Source organism: Pezoporus wallicus, unplaced genomic scaffold (genome assembly GCF_028554395.1).
Source record: "Pezoporus wallicus isolate ANWC-B61680 ecotype Strahan unplaced genomic scaffold, APGP_CSIRO_Pwel_v1 contig_5542, whole genome shotgun sequence".
Lineage (NCBI taxonomy): Eukaryota > Metazoa > Chordata > Aves > Psittaciformes > Psittacidae > Pezoporus > Pezoporus wallicus.
In genome coordinates, this window is record NW_026640165.1 from 1,284,026 (window position 1) to 1,309,407 (window position 25,382).

Sequence of the window (25,382 nt, forward strand, 5' to 3'; positions counted from 1 at the left end):
CGGAGCCTGCGGGGCCGCGCGTTCCACACGGGAACAGCACCAGCTGCTTCTGTCCCCGAGCCGTGCCCTGCCCTGCCCCTCCGAGCCTTCCCCACAGCGCGGCCGCCAGGGTGCCGTGAAGGCCGCGGCGCCTCAGACCGCTGCCCCACCCCGCATGCGCACTGCGGTCAGAGCGCAGCCGTCACTGCCGGGGCGCCGCACCCGGGACACGGGGGTTGGAGGGGAGAGGGGGGGAGTGTCAGCGCGCGTGCGCCCTGCGTCCCGCCCCCAGGCGGACCTGCGCTCACGTACCCTCCCCTGCGGCCTTGGGCTGCCGACGCGGCGGGGCTGCGCGCGGGGCTGACAGGGTGCTGAGCGGACGCGGCAGGACCGGAACCGGGCGGGAGCACCGCGGGGAGCGGCCGGCGGGCCCGGCACGCCGAGCTCCGCTGTGCAGCCGGGGAGGGCAAGCGCTGTCCCGGGGGCCGGAGCCCACAGCAGGGGTCAGGAGCGCTGACTGAGCCGCTGGCGGGGAACGGGCTGCTCGGTAGCGCTGCCCGGGCTGTGCGCGGCAGGGACCGCCGCGGAACCTGCCGGAGCTCCTGGCGAAGGTGGGTGTAGGGCTGCGTGCTTGAGCGGGGGTGGCTGGAGAGTGCTCCGTCTCCTGTCCCTCTCCTCCTGTATCCTCACCCTTTCCTCCAGCAAGAAGAGAGCGCCGCAGGGTCAGCAGTCTTCCGCGGTGTTGTTTTCGTTGCTGCAAACAGCATTGTGCTTTTTACTGCTTTGTTTTCTTTATTCACTCCTAACTCGGTCTCCCGGTCTGTTCTTCCTGGTGCTCTATTGCTTCTCCAGCTTTGGCTCGTCAGCTGTACTGTTTTACACTTCACTGTTCGTTTAATACGAGTTTTTGCTTTATTAAAGCTTGTAGCAGATAATGTGCAAGTGTATACATTTAATTTTTAAATACTGGTTTGGAAGTTGAGAACTGAACGAGCCAAGTGCTCATAGTCAGGTGTTTCACTGTACATGATCTCAATTTCTCAATACATGTACTCTCAATTTCAGGTCCGTTTTTCTCTGGATGCTGCCAAAACTGTGGGTCAGCATATGCCTCTTCCATTACTTATAAGAAAACCCACACGGTGTATTTCAGTGATGCTTTTGCTTCACAAATCGTTGTAAAACCTGAATGGATATTTTGCTAGTAATAGGTCAGTAATCGGTTGATATCTCTGGAACATCCTAAACTATGAAAAGGTAAAGAAGAATGTTGTCCTCTTCCTTTGTATTTTACAAAATTACCTTTTTCCAGTATTTTTCCGTAAGTTCTCTATATTGCATATGGACAAACTCTCTATATATTGTACTGTTTTTAATAAAATGCACTGTCCTGGGTTCAGCAGTAGCAGTCATGTTTCCCCTCCTCAGTAGCTGGTGCAGTGCAGTGTTTTGACTTTCGGCTCGGGAACAGAGCTGATAACAATGATGTTTTGGTTTGGCCAAGGACTTTGTGAGCCTCATGCTCTGCCAGGGAGGAGGGGAAGCTGAGAGGAAGCAGAGACAGGACACCTGACCCAAACTGACCAAAGAGGTATTCCATACCACAGCACGTCATGCCCAGGATGTAACTGGGAGTTAGCCGGAAGGGCTGGGAGACTGCAGGGTTGGAGGAGGTATCGGTCAGAGCTTGGTCGGGCTTGGGGGGCGAGTTATCGGTCAGCTGGTGGTGAGGTGTTGTATTCTCTTCCCTTGTTATTTCCTTTATCATTATTATCATTGGTGGTAGCAGTAGTGATCTGTGTTATACCTTAGTTACTAAACTGTTCTTATCTCAACCCGTGGGAGTTGCATTCTTTTCGATTCTCCTCTCCGTCCCTCCAGGAGCAGGGGGAGGGCAAGAAAGGGGGGAAGTGAGCGAACGAGTTACCTGACTGGGTTTAAACCACGACATGCACGCTTTAGGGGAAGGAAGAAATTAACAGGCATGTTTCTCTTCAGTAGTTAATGTATGATAAATCACCATTTGGATGTGTAAGCATGATTTTATCATACCTCAGCTAAGACTTAGGGCAGCAAATTGTCCAGGATATTTCTTGACTGGCTTATTTAAGTTTCAGTCTACATTGAAGTGCCCAGCTCTTCATGGTATTCATGTCCTCAGTAGATGAATAGCTGTTTGTGTTCTATTAGTGGTGACCAATTAGAAATTGTATGATCAGTGTTGCAGAGAACGAAGACATGGCAGCCATTGCTGTTGGAAAGAAAGAAGTCACTAGAGATCTAGATCACTGTGATATCCCATACTATGTTTCTGAATTTGTGGAAAGAGAAGTTGGAAATGACTATGATTCTCTGAGGAAGCTAGACAACCTTATCAATAAGCTATCTGAGAATAAAAAGCAGTTAGAAGAACAGGTAAGCATCATTCTTTCCTCCCTGCCCACCCTTCTGTATATGGTCTATGACTGATTAAATAACTCAACTACATTAAAGCATCGTATTAATATCTGAAATGGTATTACTGTACATAGTGCAGTGTTTCTGTGTCAGACACAATGCTTCTCTGTGAATGTAGGTCCTTACAGTTTCATCAGAAGTCCCTAAAAGAATTCAGAATGCCTTGAAGAATGCAGAAGATTCTAAAAAGTCTCTGAGTCGGCTTCTAGAGGAAGAAACGCTTCTATCTGAGTCAATCAGTAGCCACTTAGAGAAAGCTCAGCCCTGGATGGAAGAGCTCCATGTACTGATTAGTCAAGTGGAAGAGATTGAACGACACTTGGCCTATCTTAAATGGATTTCACGAATAGAAGAGCTGAGGTGAAGTTTCTGTGTACTGCTTGTGTGTTCTGAGACTAGCTTGTCCATCATTAAAATGTTTTAGATTAGAGAAAGTTTCATTTTTCAACATATAAATGATTATTTTCTGTTACCTTTAATGAATTTTTGGCCTTGATTTTCTTGTATTTTATAGTGATAGCATTCAGCAATACCTCATGACCAACAATGTTCCAGAGGCAGCCAGTACTCTCGCATTCATGGCAGAACTGGATATTAAACTTCAGGAGTCATCTTGCTCGCACCTGCTTGCTTTTATGAGATCCACTGTTAAATTCTGGCATAAAATTCTGAAGGATAAGCTGTCGAGGTAGGAGATGCACTCTCACTCCCTTGTCTTTGCCTTGTGCTGTAAGTGTGTGTTAGAGGACTTATCTTGTGTTGCAGTGACTTTGAAGAGGTCCTAGCCCAGCTTTCCTGGCCGTTTGTGGGGCCACCACAGTCTCAGGCATTTGGTCTTCCTGCCCCAGCCAGTGCTCCTGATGTGTACAACAACCTGGAGATGCTGTTTTGTCAGCTTCTGAAATTGCAAACCTCGTATCCTTTTAAGTAGCTGTGGTGTATTTTGTCAAGGATAATAAACATTGAGATATGCACGTTCTCAAGGGGGATTATTGAAGTTTGTTCTCCCTAAAAACAAGATAATTTCAATTATGTTACTTTGTTATTAATGTTAGAATGTTTTTTGTTTGTTTGTTTAGAAAGTGATAGGTGCCAAAGTTCTGGCAGTAGCAACATTGTACCTCCAAGTCATCAAATGTAGTGATCTCCTGGTAGCTGACAGTTCAGGTTTGGTGAGGATGAGGCCTTGCATGCTTCAGTAAGGTTATCCATGTTAATGAAAAAAAAATATAAAAAGGTGGTGTATGTTTTATTTTACACAATTAATGCTTTTCTTAGCCTTATTTGAAATCAGTCTTAATTACTTCAATATGTCCCATCCCAGAAGGAAAAGAGGGAAAGCTAAAGGTGCATGTCTTGGAAGTAGACTGCAAAAAGGGGAGACTAGAGAAAGGTTTTCCTTGTGCAGCTTCACGAGTCTCCCTTTGAGGTCAATCAGGAGGCACTGCTGCTCCTTCAGTTCCATTATTTTGTGAATTAAGTAAAGCATAGCCAAGGCTCAACCAAGCAGTTTTTCCTGGAGTGATTGTGACTTTTCTTTTTTATCCTGGAGTGGGAAGATACAAGGCCATTCTGCACAACCCTGGGCTGATAACAGTTTTGATCTCACACACTGGGTCCCTTAAACCAATTACAGGAAAATGGGAAATCATGTTTTGCATTTATTACTCTTGTGAGTCTTTTATTCTTCTTTAACAAGTATGAATAAACGTGTCTGTTGGATAGCCTCTGTGTTTGATACTGATGGTGGTCGGTTTCTGTGTTTGTGTATCCCTCATATCTGAGTAATTGTACTGATTGGCTGAAGACACTATTATGCAATGATGTAGAATTAAGAAATGTTCATTTTTATAAACTGATTTTATTGAAATGATGATGTTGGAAGAATTAAAATGTCTTCATTCATCCTTGACTGTCAAACTTAGAGATGAACTGTTAACCAAACCTAAACAGCTGCCAGAAAAGTACTCTTTACCCCCATCGCCACCAATAATCCTTCCAATACAGATCATGCTGAATCCTCTTCAGAAGAGATTTAAGTATCATTTCACTGGAAATAAACAAACCAATGTTTTAAACAAGGTATGGGAGAAAGCAGTTTTGACTGTTTGGGCTTCTTTAAATTGCTTGGTTAAGCAACAGCTAGATTGCTGTATTTACACTGTGTAGCTTTAACACTTTCTGTCCTGAAATTAAGGTTCTTCAAAACTGTGCAGTTCTTGAGCCTACATAAGCGTGGGCAGATACCAGGATAGCATAGAGAGACCTTTCAGAGGCACAAGCGTTTTCTCTGGGCTAGGTGATATTTCCCCCTTGCCCAGATCCTTTACAAAGTGTTATGACACCCTTAGACTGACTCCTAGCACTTCAGAAGTTCTGAATCATTTTTTGTCTCCTTGCAAACCATTTTGCACTCAAAGGCTGTAAAAAGCTGGGGCTTTGATTCTTGGCACTGTGTTTAGCTGCCTTCATGTAACTGAACATGGTGGATTCTACTGTTGGTATATAAAATGTGATTAGTCTAAAAGTACTGATACGTAATTAGTTTCCTGGGTTACGTTTATTTTAATTGACATACAACAAGAGATGTCCAGTTTATCAGTTGGAAATTTACCCACTTTTTGTATGAATTACAGTCAAAGACTGAGGATTTTAGTCTGAGAACTATCACTGGAATAGGTTTCAATGCATTAATGCTGCAGTAATATGTCAGGAGCAGAGTTTGAGACCTGTTCAGTTGTACTGACTGTACAAGACTGTACAACTTCTGTTAACAGCCTTTGGTAAATGTAAATACATTTGTGATCTTGATAGTTGCTACTACAATCCTGTTTCAAATGATGTTACATATATTAGTGGGGAAGAGGGTTTTTTAGACATGACCAAAATTATTTCATAAGCAAATGGGAAAACGATGTTCAAGAGATGAAATTTGTGAAGAAAAGCAGGTGAACAGCCATTTTTCTAAAAACTTTGTGAAGAAAAGTTTACAGATGATTGAGTGTCAGATCAGGTCATCAAAAACCGCAGACTGAATATTAAGGTGTGGAAACTGAAAAAACTTAAAGGCATTAAAATGTGAAATGAGAAGTTGATAGATTCCCTGCTTCCAGGGGGAAGGTGGGGTTGAGGTTGGGTACAGTGACAGTAAGAACAGAGCTACTGGGAAGATTTCTCTCAGGAGTGCATCCTTCTCACTGTACTGAGAAATAGAGACAAAAGAAGCACAGGAGGCAATATATGAAGCAGAAAAGAGGAGCCTGTGAGTAAGAAAGCAGTAGAGAAGAGGGAGATAGATGGATGGATGGATGGATGGATAGATAGATAGATAGATAGATAGATAGATAGATAGATAGATAGATAATAAAATTGGAGGTTTTGCTTGAGAAGAAACAGAATAATTGGTTCATTTAAAGCAATTCACATCCAGAAATAAGTCTCTGATGCAACTTCTATGGAAAATCAAAGCTAAATAAAACACAGTGAAAGGCTTGCGTGATCTGAGATCAAGAGAAGGCAGGGGAAGAGACTAGTATTTTTGTAAGTTTGTCTTAATATATATTAGTATAACTTGAATAAATGTTGTTTGGATGCATTTAATAATTTCTGTTTGTTTTTTTTTAATTAGCCTGAGTGGTATTTAACACAAGTACTCATGTGGATTGGAAATCATGCAAAGTTTCTTGATGACAAAATCCAGCCAATTCTGGACAAGGCAGGATCTTCAGTGAATGCTGGGGTGAGCACTTCCATGGGTTCTATATGTATGAATGTGTAAGTCAGCTTCTGACAGATGCTTATGTGAGCCCACTTCACTGCTTTCACTGAGTATATGGCGAGACTTCACTCAGTCCAGTAGCAGTTTATGTACATGTTTGCACATGTCAATACTTCCTATCTCTGACATTTTATTCACTTTTTTATTTCAAAAGCTTGAATTCTCTCGTGCTCTGGTAATGCTGATTTTGGAGAAGCTGGCTGCTGATATTCTGTGCCTGTTGTATGATGATACGCTCTTTTGTCACCTTGTGGATGAGGTACTTCTATTTGAGAGAGAGCTATACAGCGTTCATGGTTATCTCAGCAGCTTGCCCAGTTGCATGCATATTCTATCAGAAGAATCCTGCTTCCAAAGGTGGCTAACAGTGGAAAAAAAATGTAAGATTTGCAATGGATTTTGTTGGCTTTTATATTGCCCAATCAGAAAGTACGTTTGCTTATACAAACAGCCTTCTCAAATAGGATAAGTCACTTGGACAGAGCTGCTACATAAGATGTGTATTTTTGTACTCTGTGATAGTGTCCTAAAAACAAGATTTGATGAGAAAAGTCAGAATGTTAGTTCCTTTGTGTTTTGAGCATTTAAAGCGTACACTTGGGTCATATGTCTAGATTTACAGTCATGAGCATGGATCCTCTGATTTTATTTGAAGAAGAAAACAGATACTATTATGTATAAGTCATGGCTATTGTAAAAACAAGTAGTGATAGGACCGGGGGAATGGCTTTAAACTGACAGGGGGTAGATTTAGATTTGATATTAGGAAGAAACTCTTCACAATGATGACGGTGAGGCCCTGGCACAGGTTGCCCAGAGAAGCTGTGGCTGCTCCATCCCTGGGCAGTGTTCAAGGCCAGGTTGGACGGGGCTTGGAGCAACCTGGTCTAGTGGAAGGTGTCCCTGCCTGTGTCATGGGGGGTGGAACTGGGTGATCCATAAGGTTCCTTCCAATCCAAACCATTCTATGATTTCTGATTAAAGATTGGTTAGATTCTAATAGTGCTTCTCTAGTTGTGGGACTCTTGCCTCTAAGCTGTATGGAATCCAGTAGGCTTAGTTTGAGACAAACGTATTTATGTGAGATTGGACTTTAAATTGAAATAAGGAAAGGGTATTACGTTTTGAGAAATTAAGAGGAAATATATTGGAAAGGAGCAAGCCAGCTATTAAAAAAACCCAAACAACCCCCTCCAGTCAGCTGTGATGTAGCTGTTAACAGTATTGCAAATACAGATACATTGAAGCTGGTTTGTACAAAGCCAGTCACCAGTAGCTTTTACAACCCCGAAATGTCAAATTCAACTTACTGGAGATAATATAAATGTTTATATATTTTAGAGGGGAGGGGGGTGTGTTAGATTTTTTTCTTTTTCGGTTGTTGTTGTTTGTTTAATGTTTCTCTTTAAAGACTTGAACAATTGACAAGTTTTGTGTGCATCTCAGTTGCTCTTCAGAAAATGGACTCCATGCTTTCATCAGAGGCTGCGTGGGTATCACAGTACAAAGACATCACTGATGTAGATGAAATGAAAGTCCCAGACTGTGCTGAAACTTTTATGACTCTGCTGTTAGTTATAACAGGTAATTACTAATCTGCTGTTCACTGTAATGAACAGTAAAAACCCTTCAGCTGACAGACCTCACAGATAGCCACTGTGAACAGTAGTCACCAAATAATGTTGCAAAGTTGTGATGTTTGTAATCTGCTAGAAACTTTCCTGTTCATGCTGTAGTTTGGCCAGTCTCTCACGTATGAACAATCTTCAGCTTCTGACACGTTGACTAAATAAATATAAAACATATTGTTAAATTATCAGCATATTAAAACTTGCTTATACTTGAGAGAATATAATTTGTTACAATGCAGTTATCAAAAAATCCTACTATTCCTTTTGACTCTGTGACAGTTTAGAAGCCAGTTAGTAATGTCTGCTTCCTCGGAACAGAACATATAAGAGCAAGGAAGTTTCTTTTGAGTATTTCTTTTTGAAAAGCTTTTATTTAGTGTTGGAAAACTTAAAAACATTTTATTAATGTCTTTCCAGACAGGTATAAGAACCTTCCAACAGCTTCCAGGAAACTGCAGTTCCTGGGCCTACAGAAGGAGTTAGTTGATGATTTCAGGATACGATTAACTCAAGTGATGAAGGAAGAGACTAGAGCTTCCTTAGGATTCCGATACTGTGCGATCCTCAATGCTGTTAACTATATAGCAACAGTGTTGGCAGACTGGGCTGACAATGTAGTGAGTAATTGTTTTACTTGGAAAAATAAAAAAAATGGACTTTGGATGTTTGTTTCATAACAAATATTTTATTTTCAGCACTGTTTCTCCAAGTGTGTTCATAAGAATTCATTACTGCAAAAACAGAATGAGATATACATTCAGATTTCGTAAAAGATGTGTAAATAAAGACAGATTATTGTTGGAGATCTAAGCTGCATTAATTACAGACTTTCTAGGGAATTGCAAAGAGAGCCTGGGGAATGGAATAATCTGAACAGACAAGAGAAGTAATATCCTTTACATGCTTTGTATTGTGAAAAAATAGTAAGTTGCCTTTGGAGATCTCTGACAAGTATTAAAAGCATTGATGCTGAGGTTTGTGCAGCAGCCTATGCATGATGCTTGAACCATCCCTGTGGCAGGTTAGCTTAAATGGATCCAGAGTGGGGATCTGCCTTGCAACACATTACAGGTGCTGTTCAAAAAAGTCACTCACTGATAACTGGTTATTTTGGTACAAGAAATCTGGTGAGGGACTTCTTTTCACAAAGGCATGGAGTGATAGGACCAGGGGAACGGCTTTAAACTGACAGAGGGGAGATTTAGATTAGATGTTAGGAAGAAATTCTTCCCTGTGAGGGTGGTGAGGCCCTGGCACAGGTTGCCCAGAGAAGCTGTGGCTGCCCCATCCCTGGCAGTGTTCAAGGCCAGGTTGAATGGGGCTTGGAGCAATCAGGTCTAGTGGAAGGTGTCCCTGCTCCTGGCAAGGGGCTGGAACTGGATGAGCTTCAAGGTCCTTTTCAACCCAAACCATTCTGTGATTCTGTGATAATAGCCTCGTGGCAGCATGGCTATGCTGTTGCATTTCAGCTTTTCGATGGTTATGGGTACAAAAGGTCAAAAACTCCTGTTACATATGATGTGTGTAAAAATAGGTATTGTGCAACGCAAGATGGCAGCCTCCAAATTCTTTTTGTCTTCACAGGCAGCTTTGGCTCTAGCAGTGGATAATCTTGACTTGGCAGGACAGCAGCCTTCATGCTGTACAGCTGTGTCTACCTAAGTGTCTTGATCTGCTTAAAAGCAAACCCAAGAAGTTACCGGCCCATAGTTTTGTTACCATTATGTCACATTACATTCTGATTTCTTTCTGTTGTCAGCCCAGCAAATTTATGATTTAATGAATAATTGTAATTTGTTTTAGAAATAATCAAAGCTTCTAGGTTACATTTGCAAACATTGAAAAGGACAAAATCGGTTTTTCTTTTAAAAGCATTCTGCTGTCAATCTTAAAATACCTTTTTAGTATTTCTTTAGCTCTATTCCCATTACCTATTGGCTGTTGTACCTGAAACTCATATCAATTCCACTAGGACAAACCACTAGGATTAAACCACCATATTTTGGTTTTCACTAAATCAGAGCCAAGGGAAAAGATAAGAAAGTGTTTTTAAAATCTTTAGACTTTTAAGTTTATAAATGTGTCAGAGAGTGTTTTCTAGAGCTGTGTCTATTAAAGTACCAATGGAAAGTTCCAATGGTAGGGTTGTTTTCTGAGGTATTCAGAACTTACTTGTTTCTCTAGTTCTTCTTGCAGCTTCAGCAGGCCGAGCTGGAGGTTCGCGTGGAAAGCAATGCTGTCAGTAAGCTCCAGCTAGGGCAGCTGGCTTCGATGGAGAGCTCTGTCTTTGATGAAATGATTAACCTCCTGGAACGCCTGAAGCATGACATGCTGACTCGCCAGGTAGATCATGTCTTCAGAGAGGTCAAAGATGCTGCAAAGCTGTACAAAAAAGAGAGGTGATTCCATCTGTTTACTCTCTTCCCATATTACAGTATTATTTCCTGTGAAAAATACCGAGGTAAATAAAGGCAGGAGTAGGTAACAGGCACACTTATTTTCCTGAGTATGAGTGGCACAGGGTAGCAAGTTTGGTAATGTTTCTGTTTAACACTTACTTTATTTTAATGTGTTTTCTAAAGTAGTTCCTGAGTTAGTAGGTGCATTAGCTTAAATACCCTGGGAAGCATTCTGGATCCCTCTAGTTTGGACAAGAATTACTTTCTTTGTAGTAGTACTAAAGAGTTAAGTACAAAGAGGCCTGTAATAACTGTTCTGTCGTCCCAGGCTCACAGGGCTTCTTGAACATTTGCTCTGGAGTAGGATTTCTGAAGTACTTCATTAAAGGCATACAAATCCTCCATGATTTTCTAGATTAGATGGGGTTTTCTGTGAATGGCATGTTCAGAGATTGATAACTCCAGCATGAGTTTAATATTAAATGAAATTTAAACATAGCAGTAGACTGTGATTGCTGTTAGATTTGAAATGGGAAAGGAGAAATCTCTGAACCATTGTAAGTAGGAAAGATTTTTTTTAAAGGATAATTTTACCTGCAGCTGTTGTAATATGAATAACTTCATTGTAATGACTTGTGATGATTTCTTTCAGGTGGTTGTCTTTGCCATCTCAAGCAGAGCAAGCAGTGATGTCCCTGTCAAGCACAGCTTGCCCAATGTTGCTGACCCTGCGAGACCGCTTACTACAACTGGAACAGCAGCTCTGCCACTCACTGTTCAAGGTTTTCTGGCAAATGCTTGCGGAGAAAGTGGATATATACATCTATCAGGAAGTAGGTATCAGCAAAACGTGAGCTCTGCAGTGCAGGTGGGTGTCAGTGACTGCTTTAAACAGTGGGTGCACCTCTCTGTGTTTGCAGATAATTATGGCAAATCATTTCAATGAAGGAGGAGCAGCCCAGCTCCAATTTGACATGAGTAGGAATCTGTTCCCTTTATTTTCACACTACTGCAAGAGGCCAGAAAACTACTTCAAGCAGTAAGTAGGCAAACTTCTGTTGGTATTTCAAAAGTGAATGTGCAGATGAATACACATTCTATGTATCACCAAGAGTTTTTCAGTTAGATTTGATTCACACTTAAAACATTTGGATCGTTTGTGCTTCCCAGTGTTTACAACCAGGAAGGTTTTGATTCTGCGCCATGTACTCAGGCAGCAGCGGGCTGTGGCATGTGGTGTTCTGTGCAGTTAGGATGTCTAGATAACTTATGGAAGTAATATAAATATCACAGACTTCTGAAACCAGGGCCCAAGAAACTACTCAAAGATGTAATTACAACGCTAAACTTTATTGGTAGAAGAAAGACTACTTTAAACTACAGTCCTGCTCAGAATTGCATAGCAGTCTAGTTGCTTTCATTGATGAGAAGCAGCTGCCTTCTTTGTGGATAGTCATTTTTAAATAGCACTCAGTCAGTTAGAGAGTCCAGTGCTAAACTTCTGGGCTAACTGGGGCATAAATCTTAGTGTTTTCAAATCAGTATGGAGCATGGCATTCAGTCTTTAACACTTGGAAGGCAAAGATTCCATATTGGCATTTTTAATTGGAACATTCACGTAGCATCTCCAGGTTTAAGTCTTTCTTGAGCACATCACCTTTATAAAGGTAGTTGGTACATATTACTCCCAGCATAAGAGGAAACAGATGCACAAAGGAACCATAAAAAGTAATGCACAATGGGTACACGGCGGCTCTGTCATATTTAGATTAGAAACAATGTGACAAAGACAGGGGATCTGTTTGCTCCCTGATGGTATTAATTAGGGAAAATGTTCAGATTCCAGCAACTGTCTGTTAAACTGTGCTCTTAAAATAGGCTGAGTAAGAAGGTGCTAATTGTCTTAGGGGAAAACGCAGATAGGGATAGGTAGACAGGTTAAGTGGTAAATTCTATTTTCTATTTGTAATGCTGGTGGAAGAAAGAGTCAAAAGCCATGCAGAGAACTGGGAGGCAAAACACTGATGCTTAGGAAATACACATACATGAGGGAAAAGGCTTAGACAGTGTGAACAAGTACACTGCCTTGATCTAAGCCATACTTTTCAGCTCAATACTTTTGAGCCTTTTCAGAAGTCCATGGGGATGTTTTTGTTAATCACTGTGTGCACAGAATAAAGTGTATTTCATGGGTGCTTCTTATATTAATCCATATAACTTCTTTTTCCCTCTAGCATAAAAGAAGCCTGCATTATCCTGAACCTGAATGTTGGTTCTGCCTTGCTTCTGAAGGATGTACTGCAGTCGGCTGCAGACAATGAGACATTCAAGCCAAACCAGCCCTCTGCAACAGCAGCACTAAATGAACTTGGAGTTTACAAATTAGCACAACAAGATGTTGAGATTCTTCTCAACTTGAGAGCTAGTTGGCCAAACACGGGAAAATAAAGACTTCTTCAGCAGTGGTTAAGAGCTTGGTCTATGCTGCTTGTTTCAAACAAAAGCAAAACAAGTATGTTGTAATATGCTTCCTGTTTTCAAAATACTGTATGCTGAGTGACTGGTTTCATCTCATGCCTTGTTGTATTCACCTTTAAAACCACATCAGAATGGGATTCCCTTGGTTTCCAACTGTACAGATCGTTTCTACAGCCACTTTCCCAGTACACTTAAAAGCTAAAACTGGCTTCATCGTGAAGGAGTATGTCTGCCCTGCCAATGTGTGTGCTTTAAGTACACCTGTGTATGAATGATGTAGGAGCTCTTCCCTGTGAACTGATCTACCTTCACTTGAACACAGATGTTTTACAAATCTACAGCCCAGGTAATAGGTGTTCTGTATTCAAATGTGTATAAACTTGAACAGAGAAGGTAGGAACAAAGGACTACGTTAATGGGTTGTCTTTATTCATCCTAATTATTTTTTTACAACTTTCTCCCTAAAAATTACATAAATGTGGTGGTGTATTAATAAAAGCAATTCACAAACGCCACCCCTCCATGAGGTGGTAATCATGAACAAGTTCTTGCCATTGGTCCTTTTCAGGTGGTTGCTCTGATAGGGCCGGGTGAGAAAAAGAGGGTACTGCTTAAATCAGCTCTCCACTGCTGCCAAACCAGGAAAGACGTGAGCACAATGCCTTTTTTAATACATGTAGCAGACTGAAGCTAATGCACAGCCCAGCTCTCCAGCATCCTTTTCTTACTAAGACAGAAAAAAAGAAAATGTTAGTCACATAACACTGAGATTATGTGGATTCCTTTCAGAGATTGCAACAGTTACCAAGAAATTGCCCCTAGAACCATGCCTTGACATGAGAAATCATTATAACTCCAAGCTTGTTTCACCTACAGTTGTGGTACCACCCCTGCAATGCTGCCTTACTGTTTCACATTTCTAAATCAGGATTTGACCCCCTGGGCCACCTGATGGCATCTCTCTGACCTGAGGGGCAGGTGAGTGAGAGGTCTGCGTTGAGGAAACTGCAGAGCAGGGTTTGGGTCACGTTGGTCACTGACTGACCCCTTTAATCCTTTAAATTACATAGTTTTATCAAAATGAATCTCAGTTAATTATCCCCTGTGCATATCCCCCACCCAGAGGAGCTCTTTCAGCTAAACTTACACTTCCTGCGTGAATACATCCAGTGTGATAATTGCATTGTCTTCAATCTGTAGATCCTCAGTGGGCAGTCCCAAAGTTTTAAGAGCTAGAGTTAAGGAAAGAGAATTTCCCAAATTAACCTCAAAGACTTGCCTAACAGCTTGAAGTGACCTAGGTATAATAAAAGGTAAACAGGTAACTTAAAAATATGTAACTTTCCTAACTTTCAGGTTGCACACACGGAGATGTGCAGGCGCATACAAAATAAACCTGGGTGTAGCTTTGAAACTGTGTTAACGATTCAGTGCAGATAGAGACAGTTACTCGGTACGCGCCTTCCCTGTGCTGCGCTGCCGTTATGTGGCCTTGTCCCACCACATCCAGCAGGCCGAACATGGCGACCACGTTGTCCTCGTCCATGAGGTTCGGGTACTCGCCCTCGGCTCGCCGCCCGGCCTTCACCTTTTCCAGCGCCTGGATCAGGAACTCGCGTGGCCTGTCTGCAAAGAACCAACGCAGCGCACGGACACAGGGCCCTCAGCCGCAGCCTGCCTGAAGGCCTCGAGTCCCCTCCCTCCGCCCGAATCCTCCCGCCGCCCTGCCCCGCAGCGCCCACCGGGCCTGTGGTAGAGCACGAGCGCGCTGAGGCGGTGCAGCAGCTCGGCGATGCGGTGCCGCTGCAGGTAGTCGCGGCCCTGCTGCTCGCCCGCCGCCATGCCGCGTTGCTGGGACACCGGGCCGTTAGCCCGCCCCGCCCCGGCCTGCCTGAGCTGAGGTGAGGGCGGGCGGGAGCCGGAGCTCATCGCACACGGAGAAACGGGCAACCAGGAGCCGGAGCTGCGGCTCGGCTCGGCTCGCGGGGAGTGAGGCGAGGCCCTGGGGGCACTAAGCGTTGCTGACGGCGCAGCCCCGCTCCAGAGGGTGGGAAGTGGGAAGCAGAAACTTGACTCGCGCAGAAGTCAGCACCGGGACAGAAAAGCACCTCCCCCAGCGCGTTACCGGCGTGCGCCGCAGCCGCGCTCCTGCAGAGGGAATGCGAATCGCACGCTGCTGTTTTTAAAGTTTACGCAAGTCTGTCGCCTTCATCCGCATTTCCCGCCGCAGGCGGTGGTGCACGCAGCACCCTCCGCTCCCACCCATCCACCGACCCCTGCCTGGGCTCCCTTGCTAAGGGCGGACTTGGTCAATCCCAGCACCTGCGGGAGGACAGCGAGCTGCTCAGCTGTCACCTCGTGATTGATTGTGCGTGCTCAGCGGAGTCATAGAACCGTAGAATCAGAGCACGGTTTGGGCTGGAAGGGACCGTAAAGCTCATCCAGTTCCAACTCCTGCCACGGGCAGGGGCACCTCCCTCTAGAGCAGGTTGCTCCAAGCCCGGTCATGACCACTGGTACGATAACGCAAAACCACTCACTAGCAACTAAGAAAGGTTACATTTAACAGTCATTGTTGAGACTCGCAGCACAGCCTGATGAAGAGACACCGAAGAGCCTTTTGTGGTGCTACCCTGTGTGAGTAGGAGAAAGATAATTGTGTCCCACTAAAAAAAGTAAATCAAGCAACTCCACAAAGACATTGCCATCTGCCACCAAATAAAAATAGACAATGATAAATGAGCATATAGCAAAGAAAAGCAGCATTCCTGTGAAAAGTCTAGCACTACGTGTATTGAACTATTTGCCAGAACTAAAATACCACGAGACATTAATAGAATTCACCTTTTCTGATTCCTTAGAGAAAGTGTGGGAGAAAGGCAGCATCCAAAGCTGCAGAGACTGCGCAGCCGTGTTCTGCTATGCCCTGTAGTGTTTTAAACTGATTAACCACTTCCAGCCTTAATGAGTGCTGGAGGAACTGTAGGTTCGTAACTTACCTTGCTTGACAGCTTCCTGGCAGTGATGGAAACCTGCATGTCCCAAGGAGTGCAATTCATAGGTACGGCATCCGTCCCTGCACTTGCCTTTTCTATGCCCTTCAATAGGATTTGCAAAGGTTTTGTCCTAAAGAGTGATGGAGAAAGTGCAGATTGAAGTGTGGAGAAGAAAGTAAAGCTTGAGCTGGGCAGAGAGGAGGAACAGAGAAGAAGAAAATGGGAACCTAAGGGTGGGAAGAGAGACAGGAAAGGAAGAAGCAAGTGAAAGACTGGAGAGAAAGGTAGGAAGGCAGTTTGGGACAGGGAAAACAGCATCTGGCAAAGGAAGTTTCTCCTTTAGTGGTCAACAAAGATAACCAGTATTAAATACGTATGTTGAAGGCTGGAATTCTATGAATAAACACAGGAATTGCAGATTGAGGTATGTTTCTCTGAGGAATGGTTCAAAAGAATCACTAAGAGCAAACCCCAATTTAATTTACAACTAGGAAGAGTATTTAAAAAAAAATCTGTTTCACTAAGCAAGCCCAATTTATTTCCTTGAAAAATGTTCTGGTAATGAACCATGTATTTATTATCTACATCTGGCTCCATCTTTTCTACAATTACCCATCTTGTAGCTGAAGACAGCACTCAGACCCCTCTCGCCTTCTTAATGTTCTTAAGCATATCCTTATACATTGTATGCTTCAGCTCCTGATCGTGTTGGTATCACTCCCCAGCCTCACTCCAGTGTGCTGCATCTTTACCACGGGGGCCCAAACTGGCCTCAGTTGTGCAGGTGCAGGCTTACAAGGGGTAGGAGCAGCAGGTGACAGTGAGCTCCTCTGACTGCTGCCCACGTTCTCACTGCTGTGTGAGGCTGTGGTGCCAGCACAGTGAGGGACCCCTTTCTGATTCATGTTCAGCTCATCCACTGGCCCCTCTTCTTGCAGTCACTTGGTGACACAGGACTGTGCCTCCTGCCCGGGTGTAGGACACTGCATTTGTCTCTGATGAACACAGCGAGGCTCCTGTCAGCCCCATTTTCCAGCCTGTTGAGCTCCCTGAAGGACAGCCCTGCCCCTACTGTATCAATCACCTCCCTACCCCCTATCTGTTGTTACCCATGAGTTAGCAATCCATCCCAGCATCCAGGGTGGCAGTGAAATCCTTCAGCATTATCTGGCCCAGTATTAACCCCTGAGGAATGTTACTGGCAACAACCAACCACCTGGACTTCAAAGAGCTCACCGGCCCTCCAGGCCCTGCTGTGGAGCTGATTTTCCACCCACCTCACAGTCCATGCCGTGGATCCCTATCTCTCCAATTTACTGTAAGAATACAAAAGCAGATGGTGCCAAAGCCTTGCTAAGGTCAAAGCGAACACCACTCACTGCTCTCTGATCAGTACCTGGAGCCAGTCATTTCATCACAGGCAGCCAGCTGGTTGGTCAGACATTGGTTCCTCATGGTAAATCCACATTGTTTGGACACGGCTTCTAGGAGAGCTTGTTCCATAATGTGTCTGGGGTTGAGGTTGGGTTGAGCAGCCTGTAGCTCCCTGGGTCTGTCTTGAAAATGGGCATTGTCTTTGCCTTTTCCCAGTCCTTAGAAACCCTGTTCCCTGTGATCTTTCAAGGGTGATTGCAGCCTTGCAGTGATAGCAGCCTGCAGCCTTGAATCAAGCCCAGCTTTCCCCACAGATTGGCGTGGATCCAGGGTAAGTAGTCCTTAGCTCAGGCTTCCTCTTATGTGGGTAGCACCTCAGTCCCTAGCCTCTGCCCAAGGATCTGAGCACAGACCTTTTGAGTTAAAACCTGAAGCAAAGGCAGCACCGAGTGGTACCTTAGTTGTTTCCATGTCCTTTGTCACTTGGCACAATTTTACTTAGCCTTCCTTCCACGTCAAGGTACAGAGTGTCCTTCACATCCCTCACTAATTCCAGCTCCAGCTGAGCTTTGGCTTTCCTAGTTCTGCTCCAGCATGCCTAGGCAGCATTTCTGTACTCCTCCAGTGCAGCCCACCCCTGCTTCCACTGTCTCTATACTTGCCTTTTGGATTTGATGTCAGTCAGGAGTTCCCCATTCAGCCACGCTGACCTTCTCCCATGTCTGCTCAACTTCCTGCATGTCGGACTGGACTGTTCTTGTGCTTCAGCTGGCTCCCTTGGGCCCTTTAGGGCAGTCTTCTGTGGGATTCTGCCAACAAAATGTCTACAGGAGACAACATTTGCTCCCCTGAATCCCAGGGTCATGATTCAACTTCCTCACTTCCCTTAGAACCTTCAGCTTTGCTTTCAGTCACTGCTGCCAAGGCTGCCACCAGTGTCAGTGTTCCCAGCCAGCCCTTCCTCATGTATGAGCAGCTTGTCTAGCAGAGCCCCACTCAGCTTGTGCAGCACTTCTGTCAAGAAGCTGTCCTTGGTGTACTACAGAGGTAGCCTGGATCACTTGTGCCTCTGCTGCGGTGCCAGCCCAGCCCACAAGAACAAGAGCCTGCAGTCGTAAGACTAAGCTGTGAGTGGCTTTTTCTTTTTTCTTCAGTCAACTGCAAAATAAAGACTAAACCTGCCACCAAAAATCATACATGGAAAAATGAAATTATCAGGAAGTAGAAAAGTCCTTCCAGTCACTGTTTCCGAGTCAGAGGTTACAAAAATGCTTGTTTAGCATCAGGAGATACAGTTCTTACAGAACCAGCCACTTCCCAGTTCACTGAAAACCCAAGGAATTCTTATCCTAGAACCATGCTCTTGCTGAAGGCAAAGGAATAAGAAGTTGCTTTGCAGGAGCCTTCATTCTTTGAGATACACAGCAATTTTGTTTAAATGTGGCTCTGAGTCTACAGCTGTTAAGACCACAGATAGTCTTATTCTAGCAGTGTCTGTAGAGTGAGTTCACACCACACAGGGTGGTAGTGATCAGAGATCCATCTCCATTGCCTTAGTTTCTCTGACCATCCCCAGTCCAAAGAGAAACACTGTGAATAGAAAGTCTGGGCATGCAGTTAGGAAGCAAAAGTAAGTGTGGGTTATGTGACTCCAAAGGCTCATGTTACTGATCAGTAGCCTCAGTCTTTTCCTGTTTTTGACCATAACTCCACATGTCTTTTTTAATGGTAGCACTTCAGTCAGTGCCGTGTAAAAGCAGCTAGTAGAAAGAGGTCTTGGAGCGCTTCCCGATGTCCGCATTGATTTCAAGCATGCACTTGGCTTGGTCTAGGTTAAGGAGCACAAATGGAGCATTTGAATGTTTTTCTTCAGAAGCATCCATGCTCAGGGTGAAGCTGCAGGTCTTGGAAGTCTCTGCAAAATAACATGAGTGAAAACCAGCTTTCTGCACCTTTTTGGTGTCTCCTTGGTAATGAAGCAGCAAGCCCAGTGTGCTGGTATTACTGCTCAGGCTTTGTGGTCCAAACACAACTCCTAAAGAGAATTAACAAGGAAGGAGTAACTCAAGGCAAGTTTAAAAAAAAAAAAACATAAACACCCCCCCCCCCAACCCAACCAAAAAGCCCCAAAACACAGGACAACCCCTCCCCCTCAGCTGATTATATGGTCAAAAATAAAGAAAGAGGAAAGCAAATATTTGCAGTTTAAGAGTGGAGCTGATCAGAAGTTTCTTGCATAGGCTGCGCAGAGTACCTTCAGAACTAAGGCAACAGGCCTCTCTATATTGTGTATCTGTGGTGGGAAAGGCTAGAAGGTTGGGCCCGAGTGATCCTTTTCCAGTGACCTGTCTGCTTACCCATGACACAGCTCTCCAAATCAGCACTATGATGGTGTCTTTTCTGCAGTGATGGTTACTTACCCTGTCACCACCTCCTCCTCTGCCTCAGCAGGGCTCAGGCTGGAAATCAGCTGACAGACATGGGACTTGCAGGGCTTCACTCATGAGTTCATCATGGCCATTCACTGCATTTACACCAATGGGCCTTTACACCTGTAGCATTCTGTAAATACACTTTGTTCATGCTAGACAACTGCTCTGGAAAACTGGTCTCTTGTGGTGTCACGTAAACCACATTAGTAACTGCTCCAAGTTAATCAAACCCAGATTCAATTTTGTCTTTCAGGCTTGGGAAGTCTGCAAAGGGACAGCTGAGTGTTGGCATCATCTCAAATCCCTACTGGTGTCTCACCCACAAATCAAGTTCTCCTGCATCCTGACTGTTATTTTTGGCAAGATCCGCTCTAAACAGGGGAAGCTTCCCTAAAGCTTCCCTTCTCCCTTCTGTGGGGAGAGCAGATGACAGACCAGATCTCAGTATCTCTGCAGGTCAGCCATAAACAACTAAAAACCACACACAGAAGAATCCAGCCCTTGTCACTTGTGGTGCCTTACAAATGAGAACGAGAGCGTCCACACCATCTACCATGGATTCTCCAATCAACAGGCAAACAGGGACCTGCTGCTGAATTATAACAGCTTTGTCTTTCATCTACATCAGAAAGAATGCCCTACACGAGGTCTGTACTTGTTATGAGTAGTAGCTCTCAAGAGGTACTAAAGGAGCAAACCAGCATAAAAATTTGCACGAAATAAACATTCTTGTGTTCTGAAATCTGAATCCATTGCATGAATCTCCTCCAAATATTTCTGGAATCAGTATTTGGGATTTCTTCCAGTTGTGAATCCTGACAGATCTGGAAGAGTAAAACAGATACTGGGCGCACACAGCAATGACTTTCTGCTAAAATAAATAGTCCTGTGGTAAAACCAGAAGCACAAAACCTAGAGTGCAACGAATAAAAAGTTACAGTGTGTTCTGCTTCCCTCTGAAACTGGTGGCATTTAGGGCATGTTGGATAACACAAGCAAAAGAGTAAAGAGTACTGCTGCAAGCAAAATACTTGTATAACCAAAAAAGGGTGGGGGAAACCAACTCCAATTAGAGAACAGCTTGTGAATCATTCTAACAAACCTGCAAGCGCTAAAGAATTACTTGGATTCCTATTTGGAAAACAATTTCAGTGGTCTTCGGCCTTTGCCGGCCATGGGCAAGCAACTCGTAACTCACAGCTGCACTATTCCATTCTCTTAGCTGTTGCTTTAATTTCTGTCGGCTGCTAGAAATAGCAAAGCAGCTTACAAATAGAATGTCACTCTTCATGGGACCACTCTATCAGATATAGCTTCAGTATCTGCTGTTGCTCCAGGATGTTGGGGTTTTCTGTACTGGAAAGATAAACTCAGTATTAACGAAAGAAAGAAGTTTTCAAACTATAGGCAGCGCAGACCAAGGCACAGACTGGACAGTAAAGAGGAAGTTCAGGATTAGCTTTTGTGACAGGCATCAGAACATGCAAGGCATCACAGAAAAACCTTTACCTAGAAGGTAAAGTTTTCTCCTCCGAAGACTGTTCCCTGTACTGCAGGCCCAGCTTTCTACCTCCACTGCCAGTTCTCAGTGTATGCATACAAAAATGTAGCTTGCAGTCCAAATGTCTTGATTTTAGAACAGATGATACCTTATTTGTGAGCATCTTCCCTGCAGGAACATGGAATTCTGTATCTTCCCCAGATTCGCAAGAGAGGTTTGCTGTGAGAGAAAGAATTGCAGTCCTCTCTGCAGAGCTGACAACCCAATGGACAATTTGAGTCTCATTGATCTGTTATTGGAACAGGCTTTACACAGAACAGGAATCTTAACGCCTAGATAAAAGTTGCATTTTCAGTATCAACAATGATAAAAAGCCTGGTCTTACATCTGTACTGCCCACTGAAGTGAGAATTCCTAACTCCAGTGGCTGTAGCCAAGTTCATCTACACTGATAAGGAATGAGAAAATGCATTCAGTTAAGCAAAGGAATTGAAAAATGATTTATCAGCGCATAGCCCTCAGCAGCTGATTGTCACCCATGTCCTGGCATATAAAAACAGACATACTGGAGGAACGAATGTCAGAAGTAATCCAGAGCAATTCAGCCCTGTACAGAGCTGGGCAGATCTTTGTGCTACCAGTCAAGTTCTCAGGGCTGGCTATGGGCACAGTGTATTTCAGCATATGATACCTACCATTGTCACTCTGCACAGATGAATAATGACAAACGCATCTGTTTCTTACAAACATATAAATTATTTTATTTACAAAGCCATGTTACAAAAAAAAACAAACAAAACCAAAAACAAACAAACAAACAAACAAAAAAAAACCAAAAGAAAGCAAAAACCAAAAAATACAATCGCTCACTAGAGAATATCTCCAGGCCCGGTGCTGAACCATGGCAGTATCAATCAGATACGTTTGTTCTGGTTTTCCTCTTTTAAACTGTAAGCCATAGAATTTACTATTTACACCTACTTTAGACATTTATTCTGCTTACAATTATCACAAGCATGGAATGAATTCTATTTGATACTGCTAATACATAAAGGTGCAGGACAAAGAATGAAAATACTTAGTGTTACAAAATATGGATTGTAGAAAAGAAATTGGCTGTACAAGTTATGGCATTTTTTTAAATCTTAGAATGATTGGACATGCTTTCTTCAAAAGTCTTCTGGAAAAGGTTCTAAAATCTGTAGTAGGAAAGCACAATATAGCAGGTGCAAATTCATTTCTGTGCAACAACAGTTATTTAATATATCCCATGACTGACCAGCTATGCAAAACCCACAGAGTTTTGTTAAAGTGCCATGGGTCAACAGCATAACAAAATATAAGGTGTAAATAGAAAAATTTCTTTTTTTCTTCTTTTTTTTAAAACAATAGTTCACTGAGAATCAGCAATAATAGAATATGCTGTATAAACTATTCTCTACAAAGGTCGATCAGCACTATGTACAATTGTTACATTGATACAAAAGAAGGCATACAAGTTATCCAAGTCGCTTTTTATGGCTGACGGGCCTATGCATTGCGAATGTGTAACAACCAAAGCTTCTGAGCCTCTATTGCTGGAAACAAATCACACGATTTTCAGGCAAATGGGGAAGAAAAAGAACTACCGAGTGAATGCTACGCTAAGGATGCATTATAGGCTGGTCCAGTTTGTCTCCGGATTTTTTTTCCCAATGTTTACTTCCATTTCACTTTGCAGGCTGAAATTTTTGATCCATAGAATTAAATAATGACTCTCTGATGATGAAAGAACACCATGGGGTTTTAGTTCACACTTAACTCTCCTCAAATGCTGTCAGGTGTAAGCCAGTTGAAAAAACATTTAAGCAGCATTCAAAAGGACAGGCTCCATTTTCCAGCTTTCCAATTAAAAGATGCATGGATAGAGCTAAAGCTTCCTAAAAAATACAAAATCGCTCCTTCAGTCATTGATTAGCATTATTTCTCAGAAGCAACCACTGGATCTCCCAACCACTGTTTTCCCTCAATGACTAGAAATAGCAGTTCATTGATTACAGAGGATGACTTTGTGACTGAGATTTTTAAACTCCTGCAGTTTTATAACTCAAAATAAATTAAAGGAAAGAAAGAAAATAATCCACACAGCACTGCTCCTACAACTGAACGAGACAAAAATTGTGCAAAAATAACCAAGATATGTACACATTTTTTTTTCAGTCTGAAGAAATGTACAATAAAAACATAATTCAAAGAACATCTTAAAAATATAAACATTGCTTCAACTTTCCTAAGTTTCATACTGTTTCTGAAACTATGGCGGTCAGTTAGCTCTGAAGTATAGCAAAACATAAATTATTACAAAATTAACACTATAAAAATTTACTTTAAGAATATTTCTAAACTTTTTTCAAAGGGTCCAACCTTGTTTATAATTGCTTCAACTTTTTTAGCCTTAAAATTTGCCTTAAGCCTTCTTTTTTTAAAAAAGAAAGTAGTAATAATCTCCCTATTTGCAGTCTCTCGTCTTCCCCCCCACCCCCCCACCAAAGATGTAAATAAACCAGCATATAAGTGCACTTTTAACACTGTAGAAAGAAAAATTAACTGCTCTGTTCTGTTGTTCCAGTATTGGCTTCCTGATTAAAAAAAATCTACCTTTTATTAAAAAAATTATTCAGTAATCCTATAAGAAACACTGTCAGTGCAATTCTATTAATGCAAGTCGATCTACTCAACTCCTGCCCTTGCAAACCCAAACTGTTCACTGAAGTTATCAAGTGCCATGATCTTGAGGGTCTACAAATCCACCGGGATACGGGGATGTTACACACTGAGCCCCTGATAACGTTAACTACAGTTTGGTGCAAAAATGCGCTCTGCATTGATTGAAGTGGAGGTTCCTTAAGAGCCTGATCCTGGAAGAGGCTGAACACTTAGAATTCCCATTGAAATTATTAAATGCTGTAGGTACAAAGCACCAGTCAGGATTAGTCCCTAAAGTTGCAGTGCCCCAGCTGTTTGCAAGTTACTAAGAAATGCACTCCATTTTTATCCATAGGACAAGCTTAAATACAGAATTACTGTAATTTTTATTTCATGAAAACATTTGGAGATCCTTTAAATTAATTCAAATCATGATCTGGATTTCTTTTGTTTCTTGGAATGTCCGTTGTGTTCTGGTAAGAAACAAAGGGAGCATTGCAACGCTAACAGCTTTAAAAGGCATGAAACATAACCAAGCAGAACACACAGATCAGTGGCAAATACAAGTGAAAAACTAAACAAATCACTATTACAGTTGTCTGTAAATTTAATTCTCTTTAAAACCACAAATTCATAAAAGGTTAAATCCATCTGCAGGACATAGAAAAGTAAAAACCCTGTGGCGTGGGGCTGCTGAGAGCTAGAGATTATAGGCTGGTTCCTTTTCCTTGTCATGGAAGAGTCCTTATTCTACCAGTCCGGTTTGACGTCTTCTAGAAGAGAAACCAGAGCCAGGTTCAAAATCACAGAATGTCTTCTAGCACAGAAAACTTAATAACATCTGACACAACTCGGAGCAGGAATTTATTTCAAGTCTCTGAACTGAATTCCCTCCTTGTTTACTGATTACATTTAAGGAAAGGAACTGCTTTGAATAAACAGCGTATTTCCTTTTGGCACTGTCTGCTTTTAGTAAGCTTTGGTGAATCTCATGGTCATTAACTTGGTGTATCATTACAAATAAAGAGGAACAATTAAACAGACAACTCTGAAGAATCTTTTCCTCTACACAGCATGTTTCCATGCAGAAGGAATCCCCATACAGCATACACCTTGTCACCTCCCTTAATACAATGATCTAGTTACTCAGTATTTAAAAAACACCACATACTGAGGTCTTGAAGTGTTAACACATTCAGGCACTATGAAGACAAAAACACTTGATTAGTTACAAACCTAGAATAAGGATAAAAACTGGAGAAAACAAGCTTGTGAAAATTTGCATTAACAGGCACAAATAATTTGAGCATAAAACTACTATTCCCTTAATGTTTGTTAAAAAACAAGTAATTTTTGTAGGGAAAAGTAATATCTTTTTTACTTAAAGCAACAACAGTTGGAAAACCAGCAACGCTTTTCTGTATACAAGCCCCTATTCAGGTTTCAAACAGATGCAGCAACATTCACATTAAACATGAACTGAGAACAATTTGCTGGGTTTAACCTGACCAAGTTTAAGGTGATGGGAGAGAGCAGCCAGGCCCACAAGAGTTATCCTCACACTCCACCAGTCCCCACAGGAGTACCTCAGAGTACAGGAGGCTTCCACAGATGCAGCAAATGACAGAAAGAAACCACTAGTGTGAAACCAGAACTGCCACAGGCACCTTTA

At 42.8% G+C, this 25,382-nt stretch overlaps 3 protein-coding genes across 9 annotated transcripts in view; 1 reads left to right on the forward strand and 2 right to left on the reverse strand.

Annotated features, from left to right (window-relative positions):
* The first annotated feature begins 1,061 nt into the window (after positions 1–1,061).
* RINT1 (RAD50 interactor 1) lies at positions 1,062–12,714 on the forward strand. Its single transcript, XM_057417845.1, has 14 exons — positions 1,062–1,236; positions 2,199–2,394; positions 2,555–2,796; positions 2,951–3,124; positions 3,202–3,351; positions 4,362–4,518; positions 6,065–6,175; positions 6,369–6,594; positions 7,661–7,798; positions 8,263–8,462; positions 10,030–10,244; positions 10,897–11,077; positions 11,165–11,283; positions 12,479–12,714. The coding sequence occupies exons 1-14, from the start codon at positions 1,229–1,231 to the stop codon at positions 12,690–12,692; spliced, it is 2,331 nt and encodes a 776-aa protein (XP_057273828.1). The 5' UTR covers positions 1,062–1,228; the 3' UTR covers positions 12,693–12,714.
* A 436-nt stretch (positions 12,715–13,150) lies between these two features.
* EFCAB10 (EF-hand calcium binding domain 10) lies at positions 13,151–14,580 on the reverse strand. The gene is made up of 4 exons (XM_057417846.1): positions 14,465–14,580; positions 14,184–14,348; positions 13,870–13,954; positions 13,151–13,449 (listed from the first exon to the last, which is right to left on the reverse strand). Exons 1-4 carry the CDS (start codon positions 14,562–14,564, stop codon positions 13,413–13,415), a joined length of 387 nt encoding a protein of 128 aa, XP_057273829.1. The 5' UTR covers positions 14,565–14,580; the 3' UTR covers positions 13,151–13,412.
* A 7,421-nt stretch (positions 14,581–22,001) lies between these two features.
* ATXN7L1 (ataxin 7 like 1) overlaps positions 22,002–25,382 on the reverse strand; it is a 112,931-nt gene continuing 109,550 nt past the window's right edge. For all 7 annotated transcript variants that reach the window (XM_057417882.1, XM_057417881.1, XM_057417880.1 and 4 more), the window contains one exon: positions 22,002–24,483. In XM_057417882.1, the coding sequence (XP_057273865.1) occupies positions 24,442–24,483 (42 nt within the window). In that variant the 3' untranslated portion in view covers positions 22,002–24,441. The remainder of the gene's footprint in view (positions 24,484–25,382) is intronic.